The sequence below is a fragment of the Marmota flaviventris genome, chromosome 9 (assembly GCF_047511675.1).
Source record: "Marmota flaviventris isolate mMarFla1 chromosome 9, mMarFla1.hap1, whole genome shotgun sequence".
Lineage (NCBI taxonomy): Eukaryota > Metazoa > Chordata > Mammalia > Rodentia > Sciuridae > Marmota > Marmota flaviventris.
Window position 1 is genome coordinate 576,496 of NC_092506.1, and position 22,637 is coordinate 599,132.

At 59.1% G+C, this 22,637-nt stretch overlaps 1 protein-coding gene across 1 annotated transcript; it reads right to left on the reverse strand.

The window, feature by feature from the left end:
* Nucleotides 1-191: 191 nt before the first annotated feature.
* Deaf1 (DEAF1 transcription factor) lies at nucleotides 192-22,323 on the reverse strand. Its single transcript, XM_027953483.3, has 12 exons — nucleotides 22,017-22,323; nucleotides 19,336-19,433; nucleotides 18,178-18,307; nucleotides 17,801-17,947; nucleotides 17,127-17,266; nucleotides 16,489-16,554; nucleotides 15,063-15,189; nucleotides 14,279-14,407; nucleotides 13,717-13,845; nucleotides 11,019-11,266; nucleotides 6,051-6,140; nucleotides 192-612 (listed from the first exon to the last, which is right to left on the reverse strand). The coding sequence occupies exons 1-12, from the start codon at nucleotides 22,306-22,308 to the stop codon at nucleotides 508-510; spliced, it is 1,701 nt and encodes a 566-aa protein (XP_027809284.1). The 5' UTR covers nucleotides 22,309-22,323; the 3' UTR covers nucleotides 192-507.
* Between the last annotated feature and the right edge of the window lie 314 nt (nucleotides 22,324-22,637).

A 22,637-nucleotide genomic window follows, 5' to 3' on the forward strand; every position in this document is an offset into this window, starting at 1 on the left:
AGGCAGTGCAGACACCCTGTCACCTCAGAGGCCTCGATGGGGCCAGAGGTGGTCAGCAAAAGAAGCCCTGTGCCCACCCTCACCATGGTGGGTCAGGGAGCTGCAGCCCGCACCATGCAATGCAGACCACAGGACAGAGCCTGCAAGGCGGTCTGCACCAGGGCCCTGTGACGCTGGCACTGGCGTGGCCGTCGGGTGGGTGGGACTTTATTTACAACTCTGTCGACAGACAGCAGGTGTGCACCGTCACAGCACACACACACCTGACCAGGCCTGACGCTCATGATCCGGGGAGAGCACCCTGAGGGCAGGGACCCCGTCCCGCCCACAGTGCCACAGAACCTCCTCAGGGCTTCTGGGTGGCAAGAGCTCATCTGCAGGGCAGGGTCCACTCCGAGTCCACTCGGAGTCCGTGGATAACTTGTCCAGCAAGTTCCCTTCACGACCCCCACAGTCCGTGGGGGCTTCCACTGTGAGGCCTCCGGCAGGTAGGGTAGGTGGGGCGGCTCACACGGCCACCTTCTCAATCACACTTTCAGCTACGTGCACCTCTTCTGCCTGAACGGTGACAGCTGCCGACTGGCCACACACGTGCTGATGGTCTTTCCAGTCCTGAAAGGAGGGACACCGTGTTAACAGGCCAATGGCTGCTGCCAGCTCGTGCCTGGAGGGGCCGTGGTGGGGGGTGATGGCCCCAGCCTTCGCCCCAGAGGCCATCTCCTGTGAGCTACCCCGCCTGTGTCCACACCTGCCCATGCTCTTGGGGCAACCGAGATCAGAGGTCAGCCACCACGGGCTCCACACACCACGAGGACCGTGAAGAGTGAAGCAGGGACGGAATCCTTGCGCCCACCAGAAAACCTGTCCCAACACACAGCACCCACCACCCAGCAGGGGAGTGGGCCTCCCCGCCTCCCCGGCGTTGACTTCTCAAGCTCATTCCCCCGAGGCTGAGGCAGGGCTGCCGGAGGACTTGCATCATCTGAGGACAGGGTCAGGAAATTCATGGAGAACAGGCCTTGGCAGTGTTTCTCAACTGCAGAAAAGAATGGCGCCTTTAGCCCACAAGAACTTGGGACAGGTGGGATTTACATGCACATGATGATGGGGAGAATTTTGGAAATGAGATGAGTAGGAAAAGACTGCACGACTGAAATCAGAATCTAAGATAATACGATCCAGTTAAATTCACAAAGGAAGTATTCCAAGTTTAAACATGATTTTTCTGATTATATTTAAAAATGAATTTGTTTTCAAAAGAAAAAGAGGAAGAGAAGAAGGAGAAAGAGGGCCATGCTGAGTGCAGACGCACGGACAGCTGCCGCGCAGCGCCCTCAGTTCCACGTGTGGCCCCGGGAGACGTGGCCAGGCAGCCAAGCGAGCTCCTCAGAGTGCAGGCAGCAGAGGGCCACCCAGAATGGCAGGGGCTGGGTCAGGAGTCCAAGATGAGAACCACACATTGCTGGCCCACAACAGGCCCCAGCGCACGTCCAAGAGCCATCAATCTGGGACAGGAGGAACCTGGGCACTCACTCTCAACACCAGCAGCAGCCTGAGCAGTAAAGACCACCAGCCCCGGACACTGCACCCTGGGACACGCTCAGGAAGCCTGAGGGTGTCCTCCACACCACACAGGCAGGGAGCTGGACGTGGACAGCAGCAGGCAGGTCAGGAAATTCACAAATATTCGAAAATCAACACACTTCTAAGTAACTCGTTCATCACAGAAGAAATCCCAGGAAAACTTGAGCTAAAAAAAATCCGCCTGTCTCTGGGTGTGGACACACTGTGCCAGCCCTGCCCCGAGCCTCACCCAGGCCTGGGAAGAACTGTCTGGACCTAAGGGAAAGGGCCTCAGCCTGCGTCCCTCTGAGCCTGCATGTCAAGGAGACGGCGTCAGTGACGTACATGTTCACCTCGCAGACGCGCCACACAGGGAGGAGGGACAGCACAGGGGAGGGCAGGGAGGAAGACCCTGGCCCAGGAAGACCCCAGGGCCGGCTCGCTGACAGCTCAGCAGAGGCGACAGGCCTGGAGAGTCCCGCATGGCAGGTCCAGCAAGGACGCCCAGGGACGGAGGCGGCACCGTGTTCGGGTGCTCAGGAGAACCGCAGCCTGAGGACGTGGATGGGAAGGGGAGGCCAGCAGCAGTGGCTGCCAGGAGCAGGTCCTGGGGTGCGCCCTGGGTGTGCCTTTTACCCTGGGGCACGTTGCTCTCACTGCTCCCGGATGCCAGGCTCTGAGCTGCCTCCTACCTCCACAGCCTTCCCGAGTAATGCTGGGTCTCACCTCACCAGAGAAGCAGAGGTGGCCAACGGGACTGAACCCCTGAAACCATAAGCCCCAAATAAACATTTCTTCCTCTATGTTCTTTTTTTGGTACTCGAGATTGAACTGAGAGGCCTTAACCACTGAGCCACATCCCCAGTTCTATTTTTTATATTTTATTAGAGACAGGGCCTCGCGGAGTAGCTTAGGGCCTCGCTAAGTTGCTGAGGCTGGCTTTGAACTCACGATCCTCCTGCCTCAGCCTCCCAAGTCTCTGGGGTCACGGGTGTGCGCCACTGTGCCCAGCTTCTATGTCGTTCTCATCAGGTCTTCTGGCCACAGTGATGAGAAAGCTGGCTAAACACCACATAACAATTTAAAAGATCCTGCTGGGCACAGTGGTCCACAGAATCCCTGCAACTCGGGAGGCTGAAGCAGGAGGTCACAAGTTCAAGTTCAGCCTCAGTAACTTACGGAGACCCTAACAACTTAATGAGACCCTGTCTCAAAATTAAAAAAACAAGGGGAGGGTGTGCAGGGGACGGGATGTGCCTTAGAGGTAAAGCCCTCTGGGTTTAATTCCAAGTACCAAGAAAAAACCCCAAAAGATCCTAAGGGACATGTGGGACAACTTTACACCAAACACCCGACGACTGTGAGGTGGACAAATTCCCAGAAAACCACAAACTGCCAACACGGGCTCGAGAGGAACCGAGAGGGAAGAGGGGGTCGTGAGGAAGCTGCCTGAGGAAGGCCCAGAGGGCCTCGCAGGCTCCCGGCCGCCCAAAGGCAGAGCAGAAGGGCACCCTCCGGCCCAGCGTCCACCCTGCGAGGCACCAGGACACACAGTCCGCCTCACAAAGTGCCCGCCCCGTCCTGGTGAGATGTGTCAAGCGAGCTTCACCAAGACGTGTCAGGCGCCGTGACGTGTCAGCCTGGCTACGACACCGTCCCCGTGACCCTCACGGCTGGGAACCTGGGAAGTGTCCTCTTCTGAAAAAGCCATTCACAGAAACCCTGAGGCCACTTCACACCTGGTGGAGAGTGGACCTGCCCTGACGTGGGGCCAGGTGAGAACTTCTCGCCCCTCTTTCCCATGACCCGTTGGAGGGTCCATGGGTGCAGTCAGAGCGGGGGAAAGAGAAAGGAGAAAGGCGTCCCGGCCACAGCGGAGGGGCCAGCACCGAGGAGCCGTGGTGAAGCCCCGAAACACACCAGAGTCACAGGACAAGGGGACAGGCGGCAGAAGCCGACTGTCTCCTCACACTGGCAGCGAGCGATCGGGAAACGAGGCCAGGGCAGAAGAGCATCCAAAACAAACTACTCTGGCTGAGCGCAGGGGCCACGCCTGCCATCCCAGCAGCTCTGGAGGTTGAGGCAGGAGGATGGCAAGTTCAAAACCAGCCTCAGCAACTTAGTGAGGCCCTCAGCAACTCAGTAAGACCCTGTCTCAATATAAAAAACAAAACGGGCAGGGGATGTGGCTCGGTGATGAGGGCCCCAGGTTCAATACCAGGTACAAGACACGGACAGACCAACTACCGTGGGACAAAGTCAGAAGGACAACTGTGAGGTGTGCCCAGGACATCCTGACAGATACCCAGGGACATCGGGTACTCTCGGGCGCGCACAGCCCCCCAGTCACCATGGTCAGGTGCAGCCCTGCCCAGCACACTGCTTCCCAGAGGTCAGAGGAGATCTCAGAAGCCACAGGCTGCGGGGGACCGGAGGCAGCACGGCAGCGCTGAGCAAGACGGCACAGGAGGACCCCAGCTTCCCACCACCCAGACTTCAGAGGGACTGTGCTAGAGAGTCTGTGACCAGCACAGCAGGGCTGCCTTCAGAGATAAACCCCGTGACGCGGTCAGCCAACTCCCAACAGAGGCGTCGAGGAAAGAACCACTGGGCACCCAGTGCTGCCAAGGGGTGAGCTGGACATGGGCATGCAAGAGGAGCTTGGCCACCTCACGGTCCCGCAGGCCGTGGTCTGCACAGCAGAGGCCACAGGAAAGTCCTCCTCCCTGGAGCTGGGCAGAGGTCCCGGGGGCCTGGACGGGGAGGACATGGTGGCATGAAGATCCCACGTGGCTGAAAAGTGGGCGTGAGGAGAGCCCCGGGTCAGTGAGGCCAGGAGCTGTGACTGGTGAGGAAGAGCAGCCGGCTTCGTCTTCAGGTCCTGTCTGGTGGTCACTCTGAGACCCTCTCCACCAACTCGAGAACCGCGTTGGCCTTATGGACTGTGTTGAGGGAGGACCAACCTAAGGTGCTCCCTGCAGGACGTGGGTCTTCTGTCAACAAGCACACCTGCCCGGTGACCTCAGGGCACCTGTCACCTGGCTGACCTGGTCACTGTGGTGGTGTGCCCAGCACTGGGGAGAAGCGCCACCCTCCTGCGCACAGCTAGGACCCGGCGCTGGTTCAGGTTGCTGCGCCCGAGTGCGGCGGGATGACTTGGGATGCCCTTCTCAGTGCAAAAGGTGGGAGAGGAAGCTCAGGGCACAGGCTGTAAGCTTTGCTTCCCCACCCCTGGGTGGGCAGGCTGCAGAGGAGGCAGGTTGTGCCTGCCCACGCTGCATGAGGGCCAGCAGCAGTGCCCCCTCCAGGGCCTGACAGGATGGCCTGGGTTCCTGCCGGAGTGGGCACTGCACACCTGAAGATCCCCAGGCCATTCCAGCCTGGCTCTGTGTGGCCTTGCCCACCCCTGACCTGCCCCACCTGTGCACTCCTGACCAGATGGGTGGGCTTCAGAGAGCCCCTGGTCGTGGGTCCTGGTGGAGGGGTCTGCCAGCAGGAGCTACCTGCGGAGGCAGGGTGGGCCACCTAGGACCAGGTCTCTTGTCCTGCCTTTTTAACTGAGGGGCAGTTTCAAATGGGCACAAAGCGGAACAAGAGAGCAGGACCCACGGGGACAGGCCTGTGTGAGAACCAGCTGTTCCTGGCATCGCTCTCCAGGGCTGGGAAGGGCACTGCCATCAGACCAGGGGTCAGCATTTCCTCCTGCCTCACTCTAGTCCCCACAAAGCAAGCGGGAAGACAGGCCTGACGTTCCCACAGCAGCCTGTCCTTTAGGAAATGCCCTGTGAAGAACAGGGGACGCTGCTCTGACTGGGAGATGAGCCACAAAGACGAGGCTGAGGTGCTCCACAGGACCAGGCCACAGAAATGTGGCCAGCGGCTAGCGGCTGGCCTAGGAGGGGAGAGGCAGGCCCAGCTCTGACAGCACTCACCCTAACTGCACCTGCAGAAAGCAGTGCCCAGCCAGCAGGTGAGGGGTGCAGAGCAGGGTCGCCCTGGCCACCTGAGGCCACTTCAGAACAAGTCTTCCTTACCTGCCTCCAAGCACTCTGATCGAGGACAGAGACGACATCGGGGACGCTGCAGCATTGCTGGGCGGGGGACACCTCCCTCAGCCTCTCAGGACCAGCAGCCCCCCATGCAGGCAGAAAGGGTAGGTGCCCCTTGGCCTGGCTCCAGGCCTGCCTGGCCCGGGCACTGCCAGAGGATGCAGTGACCCGTCCTGGGGACTGAACTGCCACCCGTGGCTCACACAGGAGCGGCCTGGTCCTGGCTGCCTTGTCGTCACAGGCAGAGGAGGACCCTGGGGACCAGGGGGGCCGAGGGTCAAGGGCGCCCTGGGCCTCTGCAGAGAATGGGGCCGAGGCTGCGGGCAGCAGCAGGCTCTGGACAGCCAGGGCGGACTGAGACCCCAGGAACAGGACGGCAGAGGGCTGCCAGGCGCCCACTCAGCTCCGTGCCGGGGAGGGGGCCCTCAGAGACGCTACCTTGCGCTGGCAGAAGGTGGAGCAGTAGTTGACCTTGTGGCAGCCGGTGCACTCGCTCAGGGCCTCCCGGCCGCAGTTGACGCAGGACTGCTGCAAGGAGGACAAGAAGCGTCAGTGCACAGAAGCTGGGCCCCCGTGAGCAGCCCCCAGGCTGAGCAGCGCGTTCCCCGGGCACCTGCCCAGGAAGTCCACTTCAGGCTCCAAGGAGTCCCACTCCAGGCCAGCGACCAGGGAAAACCAGCACAGGAATGATAGGGAGAGCAGCACCGGGTGGCCGAGCCCCCGCGACACGTGGCCCTGGCACAGGTGCCTTGCTCTCCCCTTGGCCGCTGCCCGGCGGCTCGCTGCAGTGGAGGCTGCCTGCGCCTTTCCGTCAAGCTGTGTGACTAGAGCTTTCCTTCTTGATCTCCGGGTGCTGCATGCCGGATGCGCTACCTGGCGGGAGGGCTCCCTGGAGACCTCAGATCTGACTGTGGCCCCACACGAGGAAGCCAGGCACTTGAGGTGACAATGCTGCTCCACTCTGCTCTGCAGACCAGCCTGGGCCTTCTGCTCCGAACCCCAGCCACCCTCTGCCAGGCACTGTCTTCACGGCCACCAACACTCAGCACCCACTCACTCCAGAATGCAGGACCCAGCTGGAATCTGGGCACTGACCACGTGCTCCTGCTCCACCTTAGATGACAAAAGGCTTCAAGAACCTGAGACCAAGGGAGAGACTGCAGGGAGAACCCAGGTTTCAGAATCAACCCACACCTGAGGGGCAGGTGCCCCTGGAACAAGGCCACATACAGAGCCACAGGCTACAGGAGCTGGGGTCACCATCCCAGGAGCCAGAGGCTCTGGGGAGGCAGGGACTCAGGATTGGGGCAGGGGTGCAGCAGCCCCATGTGTCCTGTAGCACCAGAGTCAGGAGCCCGTGCTGGTGTGCCAGAGCACTCCGGAGCCAGGATCCCAGCCCTGGGCCCTTCCTGCTAGAAATAAGTGACCAAACAAATGGGGGGGGGGGAGCAAATCTCCCATCAGAGGAATTCCAGAAGTCTCCCTAGCTCTGCCTGCCCACTGCCTGGACTCACTGGGAGACCAGGTCCACAGAGCGAGCCACTCCACCGACCCCCTGGCCCAGGTGAGGGAGGCTGAGGAGACCACAGGGTCTCGTGGATGTCGGGAACCCACGAGGGATGTGGGAAGATGGGATGTGGTCCTCGTCCTGCTAGAGCCACCTCTTGGGGAGAGGACCTCAGGGGAGGCTGCAGGTTCTCAGGTTGCAGGGGTGAGGAACAAGGAACTCAAACGACCTGGTGACCCCAAGACAAACTGCTTCTCTCATTATTTTTTGGTGGCAGTGGGGATCCAATCCAGGGGCGCTCTACCACTGAGCCACGTCCTTAGACCTTTTGAGTTTCAGTTCTGAGACAGGGTTGCACTAAGTCGCTGAGGCTGGCCTTAAACTTGCAGTGCTCCTGTCTCCGCCTCCCGAGCTGCTGGGAGTGCAGGTGGGCGGCTGCACTGGGCCTCAGGACAAGCTCATCTTAAACAGGCTTTCTCCAGGTGCAGGTGCCCTGGGGACACCATGGCGAGCCGCCTGGCCATGCCAACCAGCCCTATTAGAAGGTTCCAGACACCTGCGGGAAATCTCAGGACCATGTAGGTGGTTTTTCACGCTAGGTCTCAAAGCACAGAGATGAGGAGGCCAGGGAAGCACACAGTGCCGGGCCTGCGGGAGCCCCCAGCTGTGAGGCTGCAGCCCCTGGACTCCCACACCAAGCAGCTCAAGCTGGTGGGCAATTCCTCAGAGGCCCGCCTTCAGAGTCCCGGGACAGCAGGCAGCCAGCAAGACGACTGGCGTCTGCCACGGACAGGGAGCCCCCAGCCTCTGGCCCAACACTGAGGGCATCTGAGACTTGCTACCCCAGGCCCCAGGAGACTGTCCACCTGCACTGCACCCAGGTGGCCAGGGTGTTGATCACGCTGCAGCAGCAACCAGGAGCAGGGGCAGCCGCATCATAGGCTCTGCCCAGGTGACTGGCTTGGAGTTTATTAAGAGTGGTGGTGGCGAGGCAGCTCCTCCCAAGAGCCACCAAGAATCGTGAGATGAAATTCAAGTCACCTGCAACTGGCCCATTAACTCTCCAGTCACCACGGTGTGAGTGCGTCCACCCAGCCAGGTGGAGCTTCCGTCAGACAGCCCGTCTCAGAGCCGCCACAGCCGCTGCCGTCCACAGCCACACAGGCACCTCCGGCCACCACACACTGTGTCCTCATCCGACCTCCAGCCTCACCTGTCCCTGAACGATCCTGAGGCCAGGACAGTTCCCCTGGAGCAGCCCCAGCTGGAGGGCTGTCCCTGGGGACTGTAGGGGACGCCTGTGTCTCAAGGGGCACGCACTCCTTGGTGGGTTCTCAGTGGGCCTGGGGGGCTCTACAGCCTCCTGGCCCCATGGCTGTTGCAGGGACAATGGAGGTGGGGGCAGACTGGGGCTCGGAGCAGAGGGCCATGTACCCTTCTGAACCCACAGGGACAGTTCCAGGGGCTCCTTTTCCAGAGCTGGGGCCTGAACCAGAGGCAGCAGCCCTCCTCCACACAGAGGCTTGGCCTCCACAGGGGCTGCACAGAGGGCAGGAGTGAGATGGGAGTGGCCGGGGCCAGGGCTTCAGGAGAACTGCTAGAGCATTCCCAGACCCAGGAGCTGAAACCAGGAGGCCCAGACCCATCACTCACACCAGGTGGCTAGACAGGGCCCTGACACACAGGCCTGGCCTGCCCCAGATGGCCACGCGGTGGCTGGCACCCCATGGCAGAGGAAGCCTTGAGTGTCCTCCCCATGGCCACTGGCCCAGGACTGCTTTCTCTAAGAGGCAGCACAAATCAGGCACCAACACCAATGGAAGCAAATGGAACAGAGGAAGCCCCCACCCAGCAGTGGATCTGAAAGCTGGGGCGCATGCACAAGCAGATCGAGGGACCAGTCCAACAGCATGTCCCAGGGCTGGGCCAGAGCCGCCCTGGCTGCGAAACCAAGAAACCGCTGCGGCCAGCCTCGCGCACTTCAGATCCATGGCGACGGGGTCGGCCCGGGGTGGGAACTACAGGGCCTCTGTGCCTGACCCCTCTGCCTTCACCCTGCCTGGCCATTCTCCCACCATAACACAGCTCCTAGTGGCAGCCCCCTCCTGAGGCTCTGGGGACAGCGTTTCTGGGTAGCTCCACCACTACCAGGCAGGGCTTCCAAGGGGCTGGCTGGGACTTGGGTTGGGCGGTGACAGCAGGCTGGTCAGTAGCTGTCTTCTGAGTGACTGGAGACAGACCACAGCACAGGGCCATACTCCTGGCTGCAGCTATCCTGTGTCCTGCCTGAGTCCAAGGGCGGTCACAGGCAGCCGCCCTCTTGTGGGCAGCTCTTGGTGCCTGTGCACTGTGCTACCCGGCAGGTGGGTGCCAGGGCTTCAGAGGCCAAAGCCATGCACCCATGCACCTCCAGGCTCGGGACGCTGCTCCTGCTGCACTCTCCAGGAAACCATGAGCCCACGCCTCTAGGCTCTGCTTCCTGCCTGCGCCTCTTACTAAGGCAGGTTGGACCCGCACGCAGGACGTTGTGAGGACCAGAGAGTGGCTGAGAAAGAGCCAAAGAAGCAGGGGTAGGTTGCAGGGACTGGGACTGGGACTGGGACTGGCCAGGGCAGCCTGGCCCACCCCAAGCCGGGGCTGTGGCTCAGACTCAAGACCCCACGGCCACTCAGCCGATGCCTGCTGGACGCTGTACCCTGGACAGCCCAGGGCATCTGCTCTGCCCCGTTTAGTCTCTGCAGAACTAATTATGCTAGTTTTCCCCTTACTAGCTCAGCTGGACTAAATCTGATTTCTTCTTGGGTTCCAAACAGCAGGTCGACGCTGGCGAGGGGGCCTACCTCCTGCAGCCCCGTGGCCTGCAGACTCTGCTCTGCTCCGAAGGCCACACGTGGCCGTGCCACCCCCGTGCCGCAGCACCCCTCCCCGAAGAGGCCTACGGAGCTGGATCTCCAGGGACATGCAGCTCTAACCAGGTCACCATTTCACAGGCCCCAGTGACTGCCCTCCTGTCCAGCCTCGTGGCCATGTCCCCCCAGCAGTCAAGTCACCATTGACTTGGTCAGCAGGGTCGTGTGCGCATGAGGCCATGCCCAGAAGCAGCTGGGGACGAGGCCCTCAACCTTCCCAAGTCCCTTCAGTGCCTGGAGCTGTCTCCACTAACCACATGGCCAGGGTCACACACCAGTGGGCACTGAGGCCAGTTCTGGGAGCCCCAGCCCTGGCGCAGGCTTGATCACCAGACTTGAGCTCACACCTGGCCCCACTGGCTCCTGACACTCACGTGAAGTTGAGGGTGCAGCCGTGGTCTCAGCATGCGAGAGGCAGAGCCAGAGGACCCTGGAGCCCAGGCGCTCAGGGCCAGCCTGGGCAGCACAGGGACTCCACATGAACCTCTGAAGAGCACTGCCACACCTCCTGGCTGGATGCAGACTACAAAGCCAGAGAGGGACCCAAGTCCAAGCTCTAAGTCCAAGGAGCCCAAGAATGGGAGGGCAGAGTCCCCTGGACAGGGTGACCAGTCCCCAGAGACGGCAGGAGATAGGACCTGCGAGCACGTGCCTGAGCAATGACAGCTCCCAGGCCCTGGTAGACCTGCTATTGCAGCCGGCAGCACATCCTGACCTCAGTCAGGGGTGTGGGCACCGAGGTCACCTGGGAGCAGAACGTCCCCTGGGCGTACGTGTTCTCCCTCTGTATCAAGCAAACTTTTTTTTCCTGGTACCAGAGATGGAACCCAGGGCCTCACACATACCTCTACCACTGAGCTGCATCCCCAGCCCAAAATAACCAATTTTATTTACAGAACCCAAAAGCCGTCTGCCCCAGGGATCCTGGAGGCAGCAGGACCTCATGGGGACCACAGGGCTGGCCTGGGCGGGAGGACGGCTACCGCCTACCTCTTTGCGCTCTGCATCAGCCTGCATCCGGGCCTGGGTCACCGCAGCCTCTCGGCAGGAGCTGGCCTGCTTGGCCTGTTCCAACAGTGTCTTCAGCTGCTGCGCGGTGCTCAGCAGAGAGTTGACCATCTCTTCAAGGTAAAGCCAGCTCCGCTGCTCTGACATCTCCAGCCCAGTGACCACCGTGGGGGAGACGGACTTGGTGGGGGTGGAGGGTGGGACAGCCAAGGCAGGCAGTGACGTCAGCACTGCAGCAGGGAAACGAGACAGACGGGAACTTAGTGAGCGCTGGCTGGCAAGGTCAGAGGGCATACTCTGTGGCCGACATCTCCTGCCACACTCAGGGACATGCCTACCTAGCTTCTCAGGCACCTTCCTAACGCTGTCACTAGAAGCCCTGGCTGAGCCCTGATGTGCGCAAATGGGGTGGGCACCTGGAGGCCCATGTCCACGGGGCAGGCAACGTGAGATGCAGGAGACTGTCCAGGAGGGCAGGACCCGGGTAGGGCCAGGGGACTCGGGTAGGGCAGGGGACTCGGGTAGGGCCAGGGGACTCGGGTAGGCCAGGGGACTCGGCCAGGGCCACAGACAGGAGAGCCAGGGCTGCAGCACCAGGGCTGTGCACAGGACGGCCTTCCTAGCACCAGTTAGACGCAGGGGTTCACTAAGGACACAAAGTAGCATTCCTCATGGCTACAGAAGCCTGGCACACAGATGCCAAGAGGAGACTGAAGGAACCCTGGAACCCTGGACTGGACCTAGAGACCCCTCAAGCCCCCAGCTGCTGCAGGACAGAGACGCTTGTGCGAATGGGCAGGCCCACCTGGCAGTCCTGGGGCAGGCCTGGCGCAATAGCAACACGCACCGGGGCACCAGCGAGGGCCAGGCTAACCTCCCGCCCTTGGGAACCCAATTCCTTCCAGCTCCCACTGTGAGGTCACTAGATGGTCTGGGACAGACGTAGTCTTTTTTTGAACAGGGACTGAACTCAGGGGCACTTAACCACTGAGCCACATCCCAGCCCTATTTTGTATTTTAGAGACAGGGTCTCACTGAGTTGACTAAGGCCCTGCTAAATGGCTGAGGTTGGCTTAAAACTCACAATCCTCTTGTCTCAGCCTCCCAAGCTACTGGGATTACAGCTGTGCACCACTGCACCTGGCTAAGACACACAATGTCATGGGATCTGGGGACTAAGCAGGAGCAGGCTCCAGAGGGACCGAGACCTGAAACACCTCCAGCACATTCTGGGCCAGAACCCGAACAGGCAGAGAACCAGAGGCAGCTGAGAGCTTGGACTCCACCAGCCTCCTCAGGGGACCCTGCTGAGTACAGGTGATAACAGCTGTGGTCATGGCCCAGGGAACCCACAGGAAGCACTGCGTCCACACTGACTGGCCTCAGCTGGCCTCCTACAGGTCCTTCCTGACCAAAGTCAGGGTTGCCTGCTGACTTTGGAGGAGATCCTGGGCTCCAGGGAGGCACTGAGCAGCCACATCCACAGATGTGTCCCCAGGAGAGGGCCACCCACACAGCTCTCCCAAGCTCCAGGCGTGGAGGGCGGAACCTCCAGTTCACCAAGTCTGGGGAGCCATAGGCAATGCTCTCCTGAGTGTCCCATCAATTCCCATTTCTAGGAAAACAGCGATGCTCTCCAGGGTATGTCACCAACTCACTCTCAAATAGTTTAGGAGAAAGGTTCTCATACTGTGTTTGCAACCTTTTTGTATATTTGAGATTATTTCCAAGTTTTTAAAAGATAGCCAGGTGGAACCACTTGTGGTGGTGCAGGCCTGTCATCCCAGTGATTCAGGAGGCTGAGGCAGGAGGATCACAAGTTCAATGCCAACCTCAGCAATATAACAAGGCCCTGAGCAGCTTAGTGAGACCCTGTCTCAAAATAAAAAATTTTAAAAAGAGTGGCCCAGAAATAAAGCCCTTTGCGTTTAATCCCCAGTACCAAAAAAAAAAAAAAAAAAAAGGAAGAAAGATAGAAGATAGCCAGGGGTGGCCGACTCGAGGCTGAGGCAGAAGGATCTCAGGCTGGCTATTTGTTTTGTACTGGCAGGGCCACTCTGCCACCGAGCTTCATCCTGGCTCATTTTTGAGACAAGGCCTCACTAAGGAAGACACAGTTAAATAGCACGTATAGCGAATTGGTGAGGCCTGTCTCAAAATATAAACTAAAAAGGGCTGCGGATGTAGCTCAGTGGTAGAGCATCCCTGGGTTCACTCACGTCACTCAGTGGTAGAGCTTCCCTGGGTGCACGCACGCGCACACACACACACACACACACATACACAGGCAGGATCCTGGGCTCTCAGTCGCAAGGATGCAGACGCTGGCCTTTGTTCTCCAAAGATGCTGCCCTGAGCCAGCTCTGAAGAGACAACTCGCCCAGGACTTGCCTGACCTCTTTGGAAGAGGGCCTGCAAATACAACCCTCCTCCCAGGGGGCCAGGTGATGCCTGTTCAGGCTCTGGCATTTTGGTCTCTCCGGGAACAGCCTGCCATCGAGCACACACACTGTAATCACATAACTGAACGGCACGGCTGTGCTCGATGACACTATTTACAAACACAGGCAGTGGGCCAGACCGTGCCAGCTCTGACCTAGCGCCTGTTTCACTGAGAAACTCTCACAGAAGCAGCTCTGAGGGTGATGACCTGCACGTATGAGAATTCCTACAAACTCACCTATCTTGGGGTGAGAGGTTGGCAGTGCGGCCTCTGGGAAGGGTGCGATCTGGCAGCTGTCCTGATAGCCGGGGTAGTGGGGCTCGGGATGGCCGACCCTGCACGGGGGCTGCACGCCGGCCTCCTGCACTGTGGTGAGAAAGGGATGGGCACTCAGCTGCCAGCTGGGTACAAAGGAGCAGACCTCGCCAGGCTGCACATGAAGCTGCAGCTCCCGCCACAGGTGCTGTGGACAGCTGGGGGGTGCCGTGTCTGCCTCGATGACCAAGGGGCTCCAGGTGCTCGGTGAAGGGAGACTTGACCAACATGAACCTGCCTGTTTCCGCTCTCTCCAGCACGGACTCCGGCATGTTTATGACAACTTGCGGCTCAGCCCAGCCTCAGGCAGGAGCTGCAAATGCCAAGCAGCCCCTGCCCTGCCCACCCTGTGGCCGGGTCACGCCAGCCCACAGCCACAGCTTGCCCACCTGTGCCCAGCCTGCACGGAGGCCACAAGAGGCGTTCAGGTGGAGGGAGATGCACCCTGGGGGTCCGGGCAGAGGGCAGGTGGGAGAAGGCACACCTGTGGCTCCCGCAAAGACGTCACCCTGGGCTGGGCTCTCAGATATCACAGCAGTGGCCTCCACGGTGGACGCCCGGTCGAACGTCAGTGCTCCCGAGGTAGTGATCTGTCCAGAGGGCGTCACAGTGACTGCAGAGGCAGAGACACATGTTACGAATGGCCAGGCCAGGCCCTGTACACATGCCACTCCCTGAGAGGGCAGATTTCAGAAAGTCCCCAGGAGCCGAGCCAGAGTGAGCACAGGGACATCAGGATGCAGGAAGGACAATGGGCAGCCAGCAAACTCAGAGCCCCTGGGAGAATTCCAGACAGCCAAGGACACACTTCCTCCCCACCCCACCCCAGCCCATGAAGATCTGACTATGAACCAGACTCACACCTAAAAAGCAAAACAAAATCTTAAATAATTTTCTTGAATTAAGAAACTAGTGTCCCCATGCCACAGCGTCAGAGGTGGGCTTGTGGAGCCACGGGATGGTGAGGGCTTGGGCCTCAGACATTCCTGTGCCCGAGTGGCATGGCAGGTGCAGGAATCTGCAGGACTGTGCCCTGGAGGGTGCATCTCATCTCTGGCCCCTTTCCTGTGCTCTGCTCTGGCCACTACAGGGGTGCAGCCTCCCAGCCACATCCTCTGCCCCGATGCTCTGTCTGCCTGAGGGGCCAGAGCCACGCAGCCAGGTGGCCCCTCCTCCCATGCTGTGTACAGGGGTTCTCTGGCTTTGGTGGAGCTGGAGGTGACAAGGGCACTTCCCTGCTGGACAGCGTGGTCTTTACTAAGACTCACAGGTGGTGGCCGCTGTCGCAGGAAGGAGTGTGATATTCTTGGGGGAGTCCTTTTTCACCGGGGCTGCAGGCAGCTCATTCTCCTTCTTGCGCCTTTTGTATGGGACGAAGAGCCTGACGGGACCACTCTGTGGAGAAAGGTTCAGATGGGTGGTGCCATGCTGAGGGCAGAGGATCCCGGCTTCCTGCTCCTGCCCAGGGACCCTACGAGTGGCGTGGCAAGATGGGAGGCGGGAGGCTCAAGAGAACTCCTGGCAATGGCAGCCAGGCAGCCAGCAGTGCTTTCAAGGAGAAGAGAGGACAGCAACCTGCAGCCAGCACAGCGCAGCCCAGTCCCCAGAAGAACCCGCCCTAGGCCACAGAGACGACAGGCCAGCTCCCTTCTGAGGGCTCCTGCACCCAGTCTGTGACCCTTCTCAAATTCCCTTTCCTTCAGTGTTAAGTTCCATCAAGCCGCTTCCTTGCGCAGACGTCTGAGGTCCCAGCGCTACTTCCTGCAAAGACCCTGGTCTGGCCTCCAGACCCCAGCAGGCCTGAAAACGCCACTGTCCTGTGGACAACTAGGACCTTACACCTGCAGGGTGCTGTCACCATGCAGATTCTTTCAAAACTGCTTCAACTACTTCATCTTCGTTATTTTCCCACAAACATTTTAGAGTCAGCCTGTCTGCATCTACCGGGATCATGACAGGAAATGTTAAGCTATCCATCAACCTGAAAAACTAGAATCTTCCTGTTGTTTCCCAACGTGGATGTAGTATCTCTCTCTCTCTCTCTCTTAATACATTTGTTTTTCAGTTGTAGTTGCACACAATATCTTTATTTTACTTATTTGTTTTTATGTGGTGCTGAGGATTGAACCCAGGGCCTCTCACGTGCTAGCGAGTGCTCTACCACTGAGCCACAACCCCAGCCCGTGGTATGTCTCTTGATTATCCACATCTCTGAATTCCCCCATCTGCACTTTCCATTTCCAGTGCACAAATCCCTACCTGCTTCACTGGAACACACCTGACCACCATGGCACTGTCCCTGCTCCCAGCTGTCCACCAGTCCACCCCCGTGTAACTCACTGGAGCACACGGACCCCGGGGCACTGTCCATGGTCTTGCCTGCACATCAGTCCATCCTGAGGCTGTCCTGCAGTACTCTTGCCCCAGCGTCACTGGGTTTACAGGTGTGGCCACTGCAGCCAGTTTGCTGCAGCTAATTTGAAAGGGGTGTTCTAGGTTCTGGGCTGACAGTGACACCAGAGCCTCTCTCACTGCTGGGCTTCTATGCCCTCCTGAAGCCACCACTCTCTGCAGTCAGGCAAGTGACCAGGGACACGCCCAGGGACAAACATGCCCAGAGGAAAGAATGGTGGTGCCCTTGGCAGAGGTGCAGGGACGGAGGGGCTCTGGCTGCAGGCACACGCTGGCACTTACCAGGGTCATGTCATCACAGCAGGCTGCGCAGGTGCAAGAGGCTGCATGAGGGTTCAGAATGCCATCCTGAAACACAGAAGTGCCTGAAGCGTTAGTCAGACCCAAGCAGCCCACTCCTCGCAGGACTGCAGCGGCTCTGTCACTACCCACCACTCCCAGGGACAGATATCTGAGATGGGAGAGACAATGGTCTCCAGAAACTTCTTGGCGTCTCAACGCATTCTGGCCACAGGCTCCACCTCTGTTAGGAGCAAGACCCTACAGGTGCCGCTCCATCAGTGCAGCCCAAGAGCCAGCCTGAGCAGGAATGGCAAGTCCTCCAGGGATGTCAGGGGGATGCAACGCATCAGGAGCTGTCTCCTGGGCTTCTTCCTGTGGGCAATGGTCCCTCCCTAGGCCTGCCCTGTGCCAGGCACTACCAGCTCCCACAGCCCCACTGCCTGCAGGTCACCACAGCATCATCCTGCTGGGAAGATGGGATGGCAAGAGACACACCCAGTTACGTGGCAAGCTGCTGGTGCCAGATGCTGCCCGGCCACACTGGATTGAGCCCTGGTGCCCCACAGTCCAGGCCTTCTGAGACTAGCTGGTGCCACCGCCTTGAAGAGTGGTGCTGAGACACCAGGAGGCCTGTGTACCTGGATGAGGCACTGCAGGGGTCTGCCCGCGTAGCGGATGCTTCTCTTCCAGTCTTTGCTGCTGGCCCTTCCTGCCATGGCTTCAAACTCAGTCGGGCTATACCAGTTCTCACCCTGCTTGATGCATCGCCCCCGGCCACCTGAAAGGAGAAAAGGTCCCTTGCTGACTTACAGTTGGCTGACACCAAGCCAGGTCCCCCTCCCAAGTGTTGTCATCTTCCACCTCCTTCCTGGATGCCTCTCAGCCCTGCCTGGCCTCTGATTGATCACCCTCCCTGTAGTCGCCCTGACAGGCACCCAGGCAAATCGCCATGAGTTCATTCATGGTTGTGCCTCTGACCACCTGTTTGATCTGTCCACTCACCATGTGGTCACTGCAAGATCCACAGTGCCTCATGTTTAGCATCTGTCTTAGCATCTGGATTCTTCCAGAATCCTTTGTCCTCAAGTCTTGTGCTGAGCAGCTCTTGGGGAGCATGTTCCATCCCTACCTTTCCCTCACCTCCTCTCTGGTTCTAGGCCACTATGACTCAGATTCATTCTCAGGCCTGTCCCTGCCCAGTGCCTTTTGTGACCTGGGCTCTGGTCACAGGGCGGCACCCACAGCTCAGCCTGAGTGAGTGCTGTGCCGTGACAGCCGTCCTTGGCCCCGCGGTGGTCCCGTATGACCTCACCTGAGCCAAGCCTGCTCTTGTAGAGCGTGCCACTGATGTTCCGGCAGCGCACAGGCAGCTCGCTGTCATACACTGAGGGGTCCCAGTTGTACTTGGTGCCGCCTTTTTCTTGGCCAGGAGCCAGGGGGGTTGGAGGAGACTGAGGACCTGGGAAGAGAGAGGTAGTGGGGGCGAGAACAGCACAAGCAGAGCCCTCAGGGCACGTGACCAGGTCTGCACTGCCTCCCCAGGTGTGCACTTGTTTCAACTAGGGACTGTACCTTCTCTGCCTGGGAAACGCCATATTTTGTACTTAAATCTACCATTTGGAATTCCAAACTTTCTACATAAAACAAAAGAACACTCCAGAGGGCCTGGGGAGCAGGTGCTGCTGGTACCTGGGGTGAGAGGAGCCGCTGGACCCTTCAGCCCAGTGGTCTCCACGATGCTCCCATCAGTGTGGACGACGATCAGCGTGGCCTTCTCAGTGTTCAGGCTGTCCCCAATCTGAAGGGCTGTCCTACCAGACTAGAGGAGAGGACACCTCTGCTGAGTCGGCTGAGCAGTCAGAGGCCTCTCATCTAGCTACCAGGAGGCAGCCTCCAGGAAGGCTCCTGCCATTCATCAGCAGGAAAGAGCTGCTCATCCAGACACCCCAGATCCTTTAGAGATGACCCCAAGAGACGTAAACACAGAGCCAAGAACAAGGATAGGCCAGGGCTAAGCCTATGTGGCCTCAGCAAAGTGTCTGCAAATCTGTCCGCTAAAGCATAAAATGCTCCGTGAGAGCAGCCCCCTTTCTGAAGACCCTGCCCTCCCAGCCTCTGCCACCTGTGCCAGAAGACCTCAAACAGAAAGCAGAACCACGGAAGGGCTAAGAACTTGGGCACACTTGTCATCTGGAGCAGGAATGGTTTCCCGCAGCTTGTCTTAAGAGGACAGGAGTGGCTCAAGCGGTAGTGCGCTCGCCTGGCCTGCGTGCGGCCCGGGTTCCATCCTCAGCACCACATACAAACAAAGATGTTGTGTCCACCGAAAACTAAAAAATAAATATTAAAAATCTCTCTCTCTCTCCCCTCTCTAAAATAAATAAATAAATAAATAAATATTTAAAAATCCTCTCTCTTTCTCTCTCTCACACTCTCTTTAAAAAAAATAAAAAAAAGAGGACAGGAGTGAGCATGGCAGGCAGGTGAGCTCGGAGAACAGGGCTGGGAGGCACACGGACTCTTGTGCATCTGTGGAGCCATGTGGACAAGATAAGCAAGTGGGTCAGCTACTGGCCAGACTTGCCGTAGGCTGCAAGGCCTCAGGGCTTCACGCTTCCTGCAGTCAGACTTGCTGTGTACCCTCCTTTTTTGAGCAGTGAGGTGACCGCAAGGCCCTCAGCTCCAGTCGAGGCTCCTGGCCAACCTCACGGCAGCACCTCCTCTCTGACCTCCCCCAGCCCAGCCCTAGGCTCCTGAGCACTGGGCTCCAGCAGGGACTTGGCAACCAGGCTGTGTGGAGCCCAGGGTGCCGGCCACAGCATGAGCCACCTGCACCAGAGAGCTTACCAGAACATGTCCTGAGATGGAGGCCGCATTTGCCACTGATGTTGTGAAGACGTTGTCTGCAGAGGCCCCCACATTGGCCACTGTCACTGTGGTCACTTCTGCAATATGAGAAACCTCACTTTACAAACAAGGCAGGCCCAGGGTCCTTACACGGGAGCATGAAGCACTCCTGCCTGGTGTGGTGGTGCTCCCGCTCTGGGACCTTGAGCACTCACAGAGTGCACAGGGGACACAGCCAGTCCATGCTCAAGTCACCCGAGCTCCATGGGGAGGAAAGCACCACTCCCAGCAAGGCCTTTCCTGCCCCAGCCAGCCCCAGCTCTTCCACAACTGTCTCCCTCTGTAAAGAGGCTAATGCCACGGATCAGTCCAGACTATACCCTCGGCCTTGGCCTCTGGGAATGCCTCCCACTCCAGCAACGGTGAGCAGCCTCAAGTCTGGCCTTGTCCCTCCTGGTCCCTCTGCTGCCTCAGCTCCAGCCCCAACAGGGGACCACAGCCTCACATTCACTGCCCCTGCTGAGGACTCCAGGCCTTCCCCAGAAATCTTCCTCCTGAGAAGCACACTGACCTGCTGTGCCCCACCCCCTCGGACATGGAAGTCGGCCTTTCCCAGGAGCCCAAACACACTGAAGGGCTCCACAAAGGTCTGCTGGGCCCTGCCATTACCATCACCCAGACAGGCCACATGGCTCCTGCGCATGGGCTGTACTCCTTGCCAACACCCTTCACACCAGCCCTCCCCACCTCTGCAGAGGCAAGTACTGCCTTCTGTTGCCTAGGGCTCTCGAATGTCCCATGCCCAGGGTACTCTCTGGCATATGGCAGATGCTCAAATGATGGCTTAGTCTTCCTCCCTCCATTAGCCACACTTACCAACCTGCACCACAATACCCATTAACCTCAGTCCCCACTATCAGGCCACCCTGGGGCAGCTAACTCATTCTCACCATTTAGCCAAAAGTAAGCTGACCACTTAAGCTGAGGACCCCAATCTGGATACCAGCCTGAAGGCAGCTCAAGCAGCCATGTGCCCAGTGGTGGGCATCCTGTCTGTCTGCATCACTTAAACCCGAACATTATCTGATTTTTGCATCTCTCTTTTTTTTTTTTTTTTTTAATTTTTTAGGTGTAAATGGACACAACACAATGCCTTTATTTTTATGTGGAGCTGAGGATCAAACCCGAGTTCCGCCCGTGCTAGGCAAGCGCTCTACCGCTGAGCCACAATCCCAGCCCCTGATTTTTGCATCTCTTAACAAAAAAAAAAAAAAACTGAAATGCTCTGACACTTAAAAACACAGCTATAAAATTCTGCAGAATCGCTCAGTGGTAGAGCACTTGCCTCGCACATGTGAGGCACTGGGTTCGATCCTCAGCACCACATAAAAATAAATAAAGATATGGTGTCCATCTTTAAAAGAATCCTAAAATTCTGCAGAAAATCTGGGGTGTGGCTCAGTGGCAGAGCACTTGCCTGGCATGCATCGGGCCCTAGGTTGTATCACCAGCATCACTCTCTCTCTCACCCACAGAAGAAACATGCAACATAGACATATTTCTCTGATATCATGATGAATGGCATCACATTTCTTTTGTACATTCAGAAAAAGGTGTGCAAAGAGGGACAAAAATACCCAAATACCAATGCCAATCTAGAGTTCATGCTGGACAGCACCAACAAATCCATGAGGTCTCCTCAGTCTTGGGAGCAGCTTGACAAATCACTGGAGACCAGCAGCACTGGACCAGTGGAACCTGGACAGCTGGGCCCTCCCCAACCCGGAGGAGCTGAATGTCAACTAGAGCTGATCGCCACAGCTATCATGAAACCCACATAGCAGGACAGGCATTGTGTCCAAAACCTGAAGAGCTCCTCAGGATGCAAGAAGAGCAGCAAATCAGTGCTCCTCTGGGGCTTGAGCTTCACCTGCAAGTCCTGCTGGGGCACTTGGGAGCTCCAAATGGGAAGGGACCTGACTGATGCTCTACAGGGTGGGGGGTGGGGCAGGGACATGTTGACTGCAGAGAGCATCCTGGGGTTGCACTACCTCCACAGGGTGATGCTACACAGCTCAAGGCTCCTTGTGCTACAGAACCTGGGATCCAGGATGCTGTGTCAAGAAACTATGAGTGGCACAAACAAGAACTTGGCAATGCAGGAGGGGAAAGAAGATGTGTACAAGAAAGGCAGCCAGGAAGATGCCTGCCAGGTTGAGACAGGCATTGCTGCCTCTGGATGAGGACTCTCCTGATCATTCACGCTCAAAACCACACCTGAACTGGCCCTGAGCACTTGAAGCTTTCCAGGCAACTGGACATGCCCACTCGCCTGGGTCTCCTCAAGGAAAAAACCCATGTTTGATCATCTTATGCCACCAGCTCCCAGGATGGACCAAGAGAGGGCAGAAAGGGCAGGAGGCAGGTGTTGAGAAGGTTCCAGAAGGGGCACAAAATGAAGAACAACAGTGACACACATGGAAACAGGCATGCACGCAAAGCAGGGCCAGGACGGTGGAGGGAGGCAGGTGTACAGGGCACCTGCACCAGGCAGGTGCTCCTAGGCCTGCAGCCTGGGGCAGGTGCTCGGGGAAGGTGCTCGGGGCAGGTGCTCGGAAACCAGCGAGGCGCGGGAACTGGCGAGGCGCGAGGCCAGCGGGCGCGGGCGCGGGCGCACTTGCCTGCGAAGGCGGCGGCGGCGGCGGCGGCCTCGTCGGGGCCAGGCAGGGCCTCGGCGCCCATGTCCATGTGCCCGGGCTCGGCTGCCATCACCGCCACAGCCGTGACCCGCCGCGTCTCGCGTTCCGCCTCCGAGTCCGCGTCCTCCTCCGAGTCCTCGTCCCTGCTCAGAACCGGCTCCTCCGCCTCGCCTCCCGCCGCGGCCGCGGCCGCCGCCGCCACAGCGGCCGCGGCCGCCACCGCCGCCGCCTCGGCCAGGCCCAGCTGCTTTGCCGCCGAGTCCGAGTCCTCCATCCGGACTCCGCCGAGCCCGCCCGAAGGCGCCGAGCGGGGCTGCCCGAAGCGCCGGGCGCCGAGCCCGAAGTGGGGGCCGAAGAGTCCGCCCGAGCCGGGCCGAGGCCGCCCGAAGTCGCCGCCCGAGCCGGGGCCGAAGCGGAGCCCAGCCGCGGCCAAGCCCGAGCCGAGCCGAGCCGAGCCGAGCCGACGCCCAGAGTCTGAAACCGAGGAGGGTCGAAGCTGCCCGAAGTGTGGACCCGAGTCGGCCCGAAGGGCTCCGAGGCCGCACGAGAGTTCCCGAGCGCGCTCTCCCGACTGCCCGGGGGCCTGAGCCGCAGTCGCGGTCG

Excerpts from the sequence above, each read along its gene's own strand:
- Deaf1 (XM_027953483.3), bottom strand. The coding sequence starts at position 22,308 with ATGGAGGACTCGGACTCGGCGGCAAAGCAGCTGGGCCTGGCCGAGGCG. Across the intron at positions 17,267-17,800 it reads CAAGAGCAGGCTTGGCTCAG|GTGGCCGGGGGCGATGCATC; the intron begins GTGAGGTCATAC and ends TTCTCCTTTCAG. Across the intron at positions 13,846-14,278 it reads CGTCTTTGCGGGAGCCACAG|TGCAGGAGGCCGGCGTGCAG; the intron begins GTGTGCCTTCTC and ends TTCTCACCACAG.